General features: G+C 46.2%; 2 protein-coding genes across 6 annotated transcripts in view; both read right to left on the bottom strand.

Annotated features, from left to right (window-relative positions):
- The window catches only part of LOC110502593 (unconventional myosin-Vc), a 55,211-nt gene extending 50,776 nt beyond the window's left edge, over positions 1 to 4,435 (bottom strand). For 2 of the 4 annotated variants that reach the window (XM_036960838.1, XM_036960843.1), the window contains exons 1-2: positions 3,123 to 4,435; positions 2,545 to 2,655 (exon numbers count right to left, since the gene is read on the bottom strand). In XM_036960838.1, the coding sequence (XP_036816733.1) occupies positions 2,545 to 2,655; positions 3,123 to 3,158 (147 nt within the window). In that variant the 5' untranslated portion in view covers positions 3,159 to 4,435. Of the gene's footprint in view, positions 1 to 2,544; positions 2,656 to 2,996 lie in introns of all 4 variants that reach the window. The other 2 variants (XM_036960828.1, XM_036960830.1) reach the window with 2 other exon arrangements.
- A 1,561-nt stretch (positions 4,436 to 5,996) lies between these two features.
- LOC110500932 (unconventional myosin-Va) overlaps positions 5,997 to 12,510 on the bottom strand; it is a 46,062-nt gene continuing 39,548 nt past the window's right edge. For both annotated transcript variants that reach the window (XM_036960820.1, XM_036960824.1), the window contains 4 exons: positions 9,391 to 9,488; positions 7,201 to 7,375; positions 6,858 to 6,938; positions 5,997 to 6,512 (listed from right to left, as the gene is read on the bottom strand). In XM_036960820.1, the coding sequence (XP_036816715.1) occupies positions 6,360 to 6,512; positions 6,858 to 6,938; positions 7,201 to 7,375; positions 9,391 to 9,488 (507 nt within the window). In that variant the 3' untranslated portion in view covers positions 5,997 to 6,359. The remainder of the gene's footprint in view (positions 6,513 to 6,857; positions 6,939 to 7,200; positions 7,376 to 9,390; positions 9,489 to 12,510) is intronic.

Here is a 12,510-nt window from a genome sequence, read left to right as displayed (position 1 = left end):
CATCTCAGAGATTCGAACCAGCAACCATTTGGTTACTAGCACAACACTCTTAACCACTAGGCTACCTGCTGCAAATGTATGCTGTTGTAACGGATGTGAAATGCTAGCTTAGTTAGCGGTGGTGCTGAGGTAACGGATGTGAAACGGCTAGCTTAGTTAGCGGTGGTGCTGAGGTAACGGATTTGAAACGGCTAGCTTAGTTAGCGGTGGTGCTGAGGTAACGGATGTGAAACGGCTAGCTTAGTTAGCGGTGGTGCTGAGGTAACGGATTTGAAACGGCTAGCTTAGTTAGCGGTGGTGCTGAGGTAACGGATGTGAAACGGCTAGCTTAGTTAGCGGTGGTGCTGAGGTAACAGATGTGAAACGGCTAGCTAGTTAGCGGTGGTGCGCGCTAAATAGCGTTTCAAATCGGTGACGTCACTTGCTCTGAGACCTTGAAGTAGTGGTTCTCCTTTGCTCTGCAAGGGCAGCGGCTTTTGTGGAGCGATGGGTAACGATGCTTCGTGGGTGACTGTTGATGATGTGTGCAGAGGGTCCCTGGTTCGCGCCCGGGTATGGGCGAGGGGACGGTCTAAAGTTATACTGTTACACTGTCATTCAAACTGAAATTGCCCATACAGTACAGTGCAGAGTGTTGTGGTCTATAGTTATAAACAGGGCTCTCCAACAGGCCCATACAGTACAGTACAGAGTGTTGTGGTCTATAGTTATAAACAGGGCTCTCCAACAGGCCCATACAGTACAGTGCAGAGTATTGTGGTCTATAGTTATAAACAGGGCTCTCCAACAGGCCCATCCATCGTCAAAACAATTCTGAAAGTACATGCAATTTTCACGTGTTCCATCGCAAACTGTCATAAACAAATCTCAGAAGTATCAGTCACCGCAGACGCTATTACCCCACCCCTGGTTAGCCACTAATGGCTTAAAAAGCCAAACCTAACACAATATCGGCCAGTCAATTTTCCAGCAATATTGCCCATCTTGTGGGTCGACAACTACTTTTCACAAAACCTTCTCAATTAAAATGTTAAGTAGGTTACCCTGGCGGAAGTATATCAATTGTTATCTATTATTTGTAAACTTTGCCATGAAATGAGCCGCAGCAGCACAGAAACCATCGCTAGACGGGCACATTATGCCTGGCATAAAGCTACACGATTTCGCCGTCCCTGACGAATTTTCATGATCAGGGTGAAATCCTATGAACTTGGGCTAAGATCAGTACGTCGGGAAACTACTCGCGTAGTTTGAGCGGGTCAAGGACGCACTGATGAAGACTGTTCGGTTCTCCAGACCAGGATGTCCTGATAACTTTCTGACTTTGGCGGTGCGCCTGGCAGTAAAACCTAGGACGCGACAGCCAATGAGCACTCCACATGTTAGACCCCCCCAAAAAATCATGGCGAACAGGGAAGCAACAACACCACGCAGGTTGTCCCTAGTTACCACAGCCACAAAGTCAACACTGACCATATCATACAAATTCATCATATTTCGTTTGTTGGTACTAATTTAAGGTTAGACTTAAATTTAGCAGTGCGGTTTGGTTAAAAATCAGATATTAATAAGATAATTTGAAGAAATAGGCGAGGTTTAGCTAGCCATAAATATGACAGATTGGTGGAGCTGTGGAGAAAACGCGGCATCCTTTTCAAAATTAAAAGTTAACGGCCAATTCCCTCTACAATATCAGTCCATATTGTCCACGTCTGTGGGTCCATATTCTGCGCCGCAGTCTCTTTTTTTAAACGCTTCTGCGCATAATAATGGGCACACTAATAAAATCATCTCACCGACAAAAAACATGTTTGCTTATCGGCATTTTTCCCCCCCGATGACAACCGAAAAACCCGCAGGGCAGGATCAGCGAGTGAACGTGAGCAGCCACGTCCTGGGGTTGTGGATGGACGGAATTAAGCATTTGGTACAAGGAAATCTGGAAATTTGAGCGCATCCGAGTTGTTAATATCTTTGAAGTGTTGTGTTTGCTCAGCATTAGATGACACACGCCTCACTCTAGATGCGCAATTAAAGGGGAACTACACACACAAAATCCAAATGTGTTAGTTTTCTTCCATGCCAAGTTCTTTGAACAATATTAATTTTGAGAGTTAAAAACAAATCTGGAGCCAGGAGTTTTAAAATCACAGATTTTAGAGGAGATGTGGTATATGGCCAATATACGAAGGCTAAGGGCTATTCTTAGACACAAGTGCCTGGACACAGCCCTTAGCCGTGGTATATTGGCCATAGATCACAAACCCCCAAGGAGCCTTATTGCTATTAAACTGGTTACCAACGTCATTAGAGCCGTAAAACGAAATGTTTTGTCATACCCGTAGTATACTATCTGATATATCATGGCTTTCAGCCAATCAGAATTCAGGGCTCAAACCACCCAGTTTATAATAATCATTATTATTTTACCAGGTATATTGGCAGAAAACACTCTTGTACACCAATAATTTTATTTTTATTACAGTATCTCATGCTAGAAAAGGTTGGAGACCCCCTGGTTCATAGTCTGTCTTCAGTACTTACAGTGCCATCCTCAAGCTGCAGTTGTAAAGTATCATCTCCAGGTTTGAAGTCTCTCAGGATCTCTGCTGACTTCCAGACATGCTCTTCATCCGGTATCCACACTCTGTTGTACTGAATGAGCCAATTAATTATAGCCTACTTTCTCAAGATGCAGATGAGTGAATGGTAGATCAAAATTACAGTACAGAAACTTGTACAGATAAGTTACTTTATTATTGAAGTCTATGTAATTAGTAGTAACACAGCAATTTGATAATGAACTACAAGAAAAGTTGGAAACTCATTTGCATAATCATTTCCCAAACTGTATTCAGGTGGACAGTGTGCACCATATGTTAGTCATATAACAAATTTGTCAACGTGTTCAACAGGTGTTAAAACGAACCGATTGAGATTCCGTACTAAGATTGAATGAGTTTAAAAAAAAACAAATATTTTCAATATTTTCTCACCTTCGTATAAAGTTCCGACAAAGCCATGGTAGTAAAGTTTTAACAATCCGTGAGTTTAACCAACAACATCCATACTGTCAGTGGCGTGAAAAAAGTCGACAACTTCCCCAGGCGTGTTGTCTTTACCTGTGCAGTGGACTTCGCCTTCCTCGTCCCGCCCATCAGTCTTGTGACAGCAGCTTGACATTAGGGGTGTGTTCATTTGAACAAAGACAACAATAGAAACAGGATACATACCTCAGCGGGTTTTTAGTTGTGCGGGTGATTCTATAGTGATTCCATTGGCATGCGCCTTGCGTTTACTCAAGGAATGGAACGGGATACAGTAGCAAACGTAGCCTATAGACTTCTCTCAGCCTTTTCCCAGCAGTTGGGTGACAGCAATCCACGTAGCATTATATGGAAGCTACACATATTGTTCATGTAAATAAATACATTTCTCAGTTCATTCTATGATCACCTATTCAAAACCCACTCATATTTGTAATTTATTTTTTTAATTTATTATTTCAAATACCTCTCACCATCTTTTATGTACTGCTGACCCATAATATAAAGCCTTTTAGGTGTATAGTAACAAATAAACGCTAACATCCTGGTCCCGAAAAAAGCAAACAAACCACCATCTCGTGGAATTATTCACAGGACATTCTTACAGCCATAGAACAATATTAAAAAGTTGTGCGGGTGATTCTATAGTGATACCAAACGCCTTGCGTTTACTCAAGGAATGGAACAAACGTAGCCTATATATTTCTCTCGGCCTTTTCCAAGCAGTTGGGTGACAGCAGTATTAAAACTACTGTAAAGCATTTGAGGAGATATTCAGGTTTATACATTTAGGAAAACCAGATGGTCATTTAATCTCTATGGGAAGCAATGGGCACACAGAGGGTGTGAGTCAACAGCAAGGCTCTTTGGTTGCGGTGTCCAGCACACAGTGTACAATAGGAGTGGTGCTCATGATATTCATATTTACTGTGATATATGGGAAGGCAACAAGCACTACATTACAAAGGTAGTAAGCACTAGCCACTACATTACATAGGTCAGCATCAGCCAACTAACGTTGGCTCCCAAATATACGGTACAAACCCTCGTGGAAATACATTTATTTTGGTTAATAAAAATGCAGTAGTCCTGCCCCCTTCATCCCAGCTCTTAGTGCCATTGCCCTCATCCACCTACACTGAACACAAATATAAACGCATTATGTAAAATGTTGGTCCCATGTTTCATGTGCTGAAATAAAAGATCCCAGAAACTTTCCATTCGCACAAAAAATAAAAGCTTGTTTCACTCAAATTTTGAGCACACATTTATTTACATTCCTGTTAGTGAGCATTTTTCCTTGATATAATCCATTCACCTGAAATATGTGGCATATTAAGAAGCTGATTAAACAACATGATCATTACACAGGTGCACCTTGTGCTGGGGACACCAAAAGGCCACTAAAATGTGAAGTTTTGTCAGACAACACAATGCCACAAATGTCTCATGTTGAGAGAGCGTGCAATTGGCATGCTGACTGCAGGAATGTCCACCAGAGCTGTTGCCAGAGAATTTAATGTTCATTTCTCTACCATAAGCCACCTCCATCTTTTTAGAGAATTTGGCAGTACATCCAACTGGCCTCACAACTGTATATGGTGTTGTTTGGGTGAGCGGTTTTCTGATGTCAATGTTGTAAACACAGTGCCCCATGGTGGCGGTGGGGTTATGGTATGGTGAGGCATAAGCGACAGACAACGAACAAAATTGAATTTTATCGATGACAATTTGAATGCACAGAGATACTGTGACGAGATCCTGAAGCCTATTGTCATGCCATTCATCTGCTGCCATCACCTCATGTTTCAGCATGGTAATGCACAGCCCCATGTTGCAAGGATCTGTCCACAATTCCTGGAAGCTGAAAATGTCCCAGTTCTTCCATGGCCGGCATACTCCCCAGACATGTCACTCATTGAGCATGTTTGGGATGCTCTGGATCGACGTGTACAACAGCGTGGTTCCAGGTCCCGCCAATATCCAGCAACTTCACACAGACATTGAAGAGGAGTGGGGACGACCTTCCACAGGCCACAATCAACAGCCTGATCAACTCTATGTGAAGGAGATGTGTGGCGCTGCATGAGGCAAATGGTGGTCACACCAGATACTGACTGGTGTTCTGATCCACGCCCCTACTGTTTTATTAAGGTATCTGAACAACAGATGCATATCTGTATTCCCAGTCATGTGAAATCAATAGATTAGGGCCTAATGAATGTATTTAAATTGACTGATTTCCTTTAAGCGAACTGTAACTCAGTAAAATCTTTGAAATTGTTGCATGTTTGCGTTTATATTTTTGTTCAGTATAGTTGTGTCAAACAATGTATTATTTCTTAATGCGTAAAATATAAAACAGTGCCATTTCCCTGTGCATACATTAACAAGTAAACAGTAGCCTGATTCTTTTCAGCAGCGACATTTTTTTCTGTTTTAAAAACACATTTCCTACAATTCTACACATTTTGCCATGGGGGGCAGAGAACAACATTTTACAGCTTTAAAGATATTTTTCCTCCAATTCCACACATGTTGTCATGAGGCTGAGAGAATTCTGAGTTTTAAAAAAACGAATTTGCTGCAATTATAAACATTTTTTTTGCCATGGCTTATGCCTTGTTCTTATGCCTTGTTCTTATGCCTTGTTCTTATGCCATCTGAGTGACTCAAACATTTTTAGGAAAATCAATGGTGGGCCAACAGAGCATAATATTTTGGGGAATTTTAGATTCTCTCTGACTGTCTATCGAGTTCTCATCTGGGTGATTGCTAGTTCTCGAGGATGATCGTATTTAAAAAAAATATATATATATATATATCGCGTCATTATCTTTTCTACATACTTTATATCTGGTTTAAGTTTACGCTGAAAAAACGTTTTGCCATCCTGAAAATGATTCCACGATTTGACAGTGGCGAACATATAGGGGAAACACAAGAGTATACTGTAACTATTGCTAAAAGATTTATTATGTATTATAATATAATTTATCTCTTGCCAAATACATCATATTATTACAAAGGATCTCCAAATGTTCCTTGTTTCTAATTGTATGTGTTCAGGACATTATGAAAAACGGACTGACTTTTTTTCTAAGGCATTTGTAAAACATGAATGGTCAGGCATCTTTGGTGAATCATGTAGTTCCCTCTTTCTCCCATTGGGGAGAATTCCTGGGCGCCGTTCAAATTTCTTCCTCCCTTCCTTCCTTTGAAGTCATCAAACCTGTCCAACTATGTGTAAATCACTTCAAGGAGGAAGGATACACTTTTTTTTTTTAACTAGGGGGGGGGGGGGGTCAGGGGTTAGACCCGTGTGAGGAATCCTAGATTCAGACTGCTAGGAATCTGAATGGTCTCCAAAGCCAGAGGGGAGTGGGTGAAGGGAAATGTCACAGAGAATATCTTCTTGGTGTCCATAAGTAACAGCGGTGACTCAACACGGCCTTTCAACAGGGCCTGGAGGAGGAGAGAGAGAGAGAGAGAGAGAGAGAGAGAGAGAGAGAGAGCGAGAGCGAGAGAAGAGAGAGAGAGGGAGAGAAGAGAGAGAGGGAGAGAGAGAGTGGAGGGGGAGAGAGAGAGAGTGGAGGGGGAGAGAGAGAAGAGAGGGAGCGAGAGAGAGAGGGAGAGAGAGAGTGGAGGGGGAGAGAGAGAAGAGAGGGAGAGAGAGACGAGAGAGAAGAGAGAGAGCGAGAGAGAGAGAAGAGAGAGAGGGAGAGAGAGAGAACAACTCAATGACGTAGGGACAATATATATAAAAAAGGAGATGCGAGAGAGCAAAGTACACACAGACAAGCTCCTTACCTGTATGGTTCTAATGAAGGATATTGAAACCCGTTCCTCAAATTCAATCACTGGGGTGTACAAGGTTAGCACTTTCACAATCTGACGAGAGAAAAAAACAGAAATGAACTAAATCATGAGAAATGATCAATAGACGAGATCACATGTCCACAAAATTATTATTTTTTTAAAAGGAAGAAATATTGCCAGTTACTACTACTACTACTACTACTCTGTATACTGTAGCCTGATCTCAGATCTGTTTGTGCTGTATAGCCAAATCCAGTCTGAGTTCGGAAAGCCCAGTACAAACAGATCTGGAACCAGCCTATGTAATACTCTAATGGCACCTAGATGACCGTACCTGTAGTGTGGTGAGGGCAGAGCACATGGTGCAGAGAGCCTGGGCGTCTTCGTCAGTCTTCTTCTTGACCTGTAGTAACTGAGCGGCTTGGATCAGCGGCTCCAGCATCTCTTTAGCTCCACAGTCTGGCAGCCCCTTCTCCTCCAGCCACTCCTCCAGCTGCCACACATTATACCTGGAGAGACACCACCCCCACCCAGTTAGCTCCACAGTCTGACAGCCCCCTCTCCTCCAGCTGCCACACATTATACCTAGAGAGACACCACCCCCACCCAGTTAGCGCCACAGTCTGACAGCCCCCTCTCCTCCAGCTGCCACACATTATACCTAGAGAGACACCACCCCCACCCAGTTATCTCCACAGTCTGACAGCCCCCTCTCCTCCAGCTGCCACACATTATACCTAGAGAGAGACACCACCCCCACCCAGTTAGCTCCACAGTCTGGCAGCCCCCCCCCCCACCCAGTTAGCTCCACAGTCTGACAGCGCGCCCCCCCCCCCCCCCCCACCCAGTTAGCTCCACAGTCTGACAGCCCCCCCCCACCCAGTTAGCTCCACAGTCTGACAGCGCCCCCCCCCCACCCAGTTAGCTCCACAGTCTGACAGCCCCCCCCACCCCCACCCAATTAGCTCCAGTCTGACAGCCCCCCCCAACCCAGTTAGCTCCACAGTCTGACAGCCCACTCTCCTCCAGCTGCCACACATTATACCTAGACACCCCCACCCAGTTAGCTCCACAGACTGACAGCCCCCCCCCACCCAGTTAGCTCCACAGTCTGACAGCCCCCCCCCCCCCCCCACCCAATTAGCTCCAGTCTGACAGCCCCCCCCTCCCCCCCAACCCAGTTAGCTCCACAGGCTGGCAGCCCCTTCTCCTCCAGCTGCCACACATTATACCTAGAGAGACACCCCTACCCAGTTAGCTCCAGTCTGACAGCCCCCCCCCCCCCCCCCCCAACCCAGTTAGCTCCAGTCTGGCAGCCCCCCCCCACCCAGTTAGCTCCAGTCTGACAGCTCCCCCACCCCACCCAACCCAGTTAGCGCCACAGTCTGACAGCCCCCCCCCCAACCCAGTTAGCTCCACAGTCTGACAGCCCTCTCCTCCAGCTGTCACTTGTTGTGCCTAGAGAGACACCCCCACCCAGTTAGCTCCACAGTCTGACAGCCCCCTCCACCCAGTTAGCTCCACAGTCTGACAGCCCCCCCCCCCCCCCAACCCAGTTAGCTCCACAGTCTGACAGCCCCCCCCCCCCAACCCAGTTAGCTCCACAGTCTGACAGCCCCCCCCCACCCAGTTAGCTCCACAGTCTGACAGCCCCCCCCCCCCCCCCACCCAATTAGCTCCAGTCTGACAGCCCCCCCCTCCCCCCCAACCCAGTTAGCTCCACAGGCTGGCAGCCCCTTCTCCTCCAGCTGCCACACATTATACCTAGAGAGACACCCCTACCCAGTTAGCTCCAGTCTGACAGCCCCCCCCCCCCCCCCCCCCCAACCCAGTTAGCTCCAGTCTGGCAGCCCCCCCCCACCCAGTTAGCTCCAGTCTGACAGCTCCCCCACCCCACCCAACCCAGTTAGCGCCACAGTCTGACAGCCCCCCCCCAACCCAGTTAGCTCCACAGTCTGACAGCCCTCTCCTCCAGCTGTCACTTGTTGTGCCTAGAGAGACACCCCCACCCAGTTAGCTCCACAGTCTGACAGCCCCCTCCACCCAGTTAGCTCCACAGTCTGACAGCCCCCCCCCCCCCCCCCCAACCCAGTTAGCTCCACAGTCTGACAGCCCCCCCCCCCCCAACCCAGTTAGCTCCACAGTCTGACAGCCCCCCCCAACCCAGTTAGCTCCACAGTCTGACAGCCCTCTCCTCCAGCTGTCACTTGTTGTGCCTAGAGAGAAACCAATCAATCCCAATGTACGGTATTTATAAAAGGCCTTTTCACAGTTATCAAAAACCACAGTACAGTACAGAGGACAGACAGCCACTTTGTGACAAACAGATTCATGTTTCAAAACACAGCATATCAGAACAAATAGTCAGTCCTCTAACAAGTAAATCTTATTTATTTTTATTTTTAAACAGTGAACAACGAGTGTTTTCCCAGGTATCATTCTTGGGGCCTAAACCCTTTTAGCTTCTATAGAAATATTTTGGGGTGAAAACATGTAAAAACGAACTGAGAAAAATGAACTGTACCTGATCTGCAGTCCTTTACTCCAGGAGCACATGTCCTTCCTCAGCAGCAGGTTGTTGAGAGTGACAGAACAGATGATGTAGAACTGCTGCCTCACGCCCTGGGAGATAACATATAGCATATCAACTAGAACTGCTGCCTCACGCCCTGGGAGATAACATATAGCATATCAACTAGAACTGCTGCCTCACGCCCTGGGAGATAACATATAGCATACAGCATATCAACTAGAACTGCTGCCTCCTCCCCTGGGAGATAACATATAGCATACAGCATATCAACTAGAACTGCTGCCTCACGCCCTGGGAGATAACATATAGCATATCAACTAGAACTGCTGCCTCACGCCCTGGGAGATAACATATAGCATACAGCATATCAACTAGAACTGCTGCCTTACGCCCTGGGAGATAACATATAGCCTATCAACTAGAACTGCTGCCTCACGCCCTGGGAGATAACATATAGCATACAGCATATCAACTAGAACTGCTGCCTCACGCCCTGGGAGATAACATACAGCATACAGCATATCAACTAGAACTGCTGCCTCACGCCCTGGGAGATAACATATAGCATATCAACTAGAACTGCTGCCTCACGCCCTGGGAGATAACATATAGCATACAGCATATCAACTAGAACTGCTGCCTCACGCCCTGGGAGATAACATATAGCATACAGCATATCAACTAGAACTGCTGCCTCACGCCCTGGGAGATAACATATAGCATACAGCATATCAACTAGAACTGCTGCCTCACGCCCTGGGAGATAACATATAGCATACAGCATATCAACTAGAACTGCTGCCTCACGCCCTGGGAGATAACATATCAACTAGAACTGCTGCCTCACGCCCTGGGAGATAACATATAGCATATCAACTAGAACTGCTGCCTCCTCCCCTGGGAGATAACATATAGCATACAGCATATCAACTAGAACTGCTGCCTCACGCCCTGGGAGATAACATATAGCATACAGCATATCAACTAGAACTGCTGCCTCACGCCCTGGGAGATAACATATCAACTAGAACTGCTGCCTCACGCCCTGGGAGATAACATATAGCATACAGCATATCAACTAGAACTGCTGCCTCACGTCCTGGGAGATAACATATAGCATACAGCATATCAACTAGAACTGCTGCCTCACGCCCTGGGAGATAACATATAGCATACAGCATATCAACTAGAACTGCTGCCTCCCCCCCTGGGAGATAACATATCAACTAGAACTGCTGCCTCACCCCCTGGGAGATAACATATAGCATACAGCATATCAACTAGAACTGCTGCCTCACCCCCTGGGAGATAACATATAGCATATCAACTAGAACTGCTGCCTCACCCCCTGGGAGATAACATATAGCATACAGCATATCAACTAGAACTGCTGCCTCACGCCCTAGGAGATAACATACAGCATATCAACTAGAACTGCGGCCTACCCCCCTGGGAGATAACATATAGCATATCAACTAGAACTGCTGCCTCACGCCCTGGGAGATAACATATAGCATACAGCATATCAACTAGAACTGCTGCCTCACGCCCTGGGAGATAACATACAGCATACAGCATATCAACTAGAACTGCTGCCTCACCCCCTGGGAGATAACATATAGCATACAGCATATCAACTAGAACTGCTGCCTCACCCCTGGGAGATAACATATAGCATACAGCATATCAACTAGAACTGCTGCCTCACGCCCTGGGAGATAACATATAGCATACAGCATATCAACTAGAACTGCTGCCTCCCCCCTGGGAGATAACATATAGCATACAGCATATCAACTAGAACTGCTGCCTCACGCCCTGGGAGATAACATATAGCATACAGCATATCAACTAGAACTGCTGCCTCACGCCCTGGGAGATAACATATAGCATACAGCATATCAACTAGAACTGCTGCCTCACGCCCTGGGAGATAACATACAGCATATCAACTAGAACTGCTGCCTCACGCCCTGGGAGATAACATATAGCATACAGCATATCAACTAGAACTGCTGCCTCACGCCCTGGGAGATAACATATAGCATACAGCATATCAACTAGAACTGCTGCCTCCCCCCTGGGAGATAACATATAGCATACAGCATATCAACTAGAACTGCTGCCTCACGCCCTGGGAGATAACATATAGCATATCAACTAGAACTGCTGCCTCACGCCCTGGGAGATAACATATCAACTAGAACTGCTGCCTCACGCCCTGGGAGATAACATATAGCATATCAACTAGAACTGCTGCCTCACGCCCTGGGAGATAACATATAGCATATCAACTAGAACTGCTGCCTCACGCCCTGGGAGATAACATATAGCATATCAACTAGAACTGCTGCCTCACCCCCTGGGAGATAACATATCAACTAGAACTGCTGCCTCACGCCCTGGGAGATAACATATAGCATATCAACTAGAACTGCTGCCTCACGCCCTGGGAGATAACATATAGCATACAGCATATCAACTAGAACTGCTGCCTCACGCCCTGGGAGATAACATATAGCATACAGCATATCAACTAGAACTGCTGCCTCACGCCCTGGGAGATAACATATAGCATACAGCATATCAACTAGAACTGCTGCCTCACCCCCTGGGAGATAACATATCAACTAGAACTGCTGCCTCACGCCCTGGGAGATAACATATAGCATATCAACTAGAACTGCTGCCTCACGCCCTGGGAGATAACATATAGCATATCAACTAGAACTGCTGCCTCACGCCCTGGGAGATAACATATAGCATACAGCATATCAACTAGAACTGCTGCCTCACCCCCTGGGAGATAACATATAGCATACAGCATATCAACTAGAACTGCTGCCTCCCCCCTGGGAGATAACATATAGCATACAGCATATCAACTAGAACTGCTGCCTCACCCCCTGGGAGATAACATATAGCATACAGCATATCAACTAGAACTGCTGCCTCACGCCCTGGGAGATAACATATAGCATATCAACTAGAACTGCTGCCTCACGCCCTGGGAGATAACATATAGCATACAGCATATCAACTAGAACTGCTGTCTCCCCCCCTGGGAGATAACATATAGCATATCAACTAGAACTGCTGCCTAATGCCCTG

The sequence above is a fragment of the Oncorhynchus mykiss genome, chromosome 2 (assembly GCF_013265735.2).
Source record: "Oncorhynchus mykiss isolate Arlee chromosome 2, USDA_OmykA_1.1, whole genome shotgun sequence".
Lineage (NCBI taxonomy): Eukaryota > Metazoa > Chordata > Actinopteri > Salmoniformes > Salmonidae > Oncorhynchus > Oncorhynchus mykiss.
Note: the sequence above shows the minus strand (reverse complement) of the source record. Positions and strands in the feature narration are given on the sequence as shown.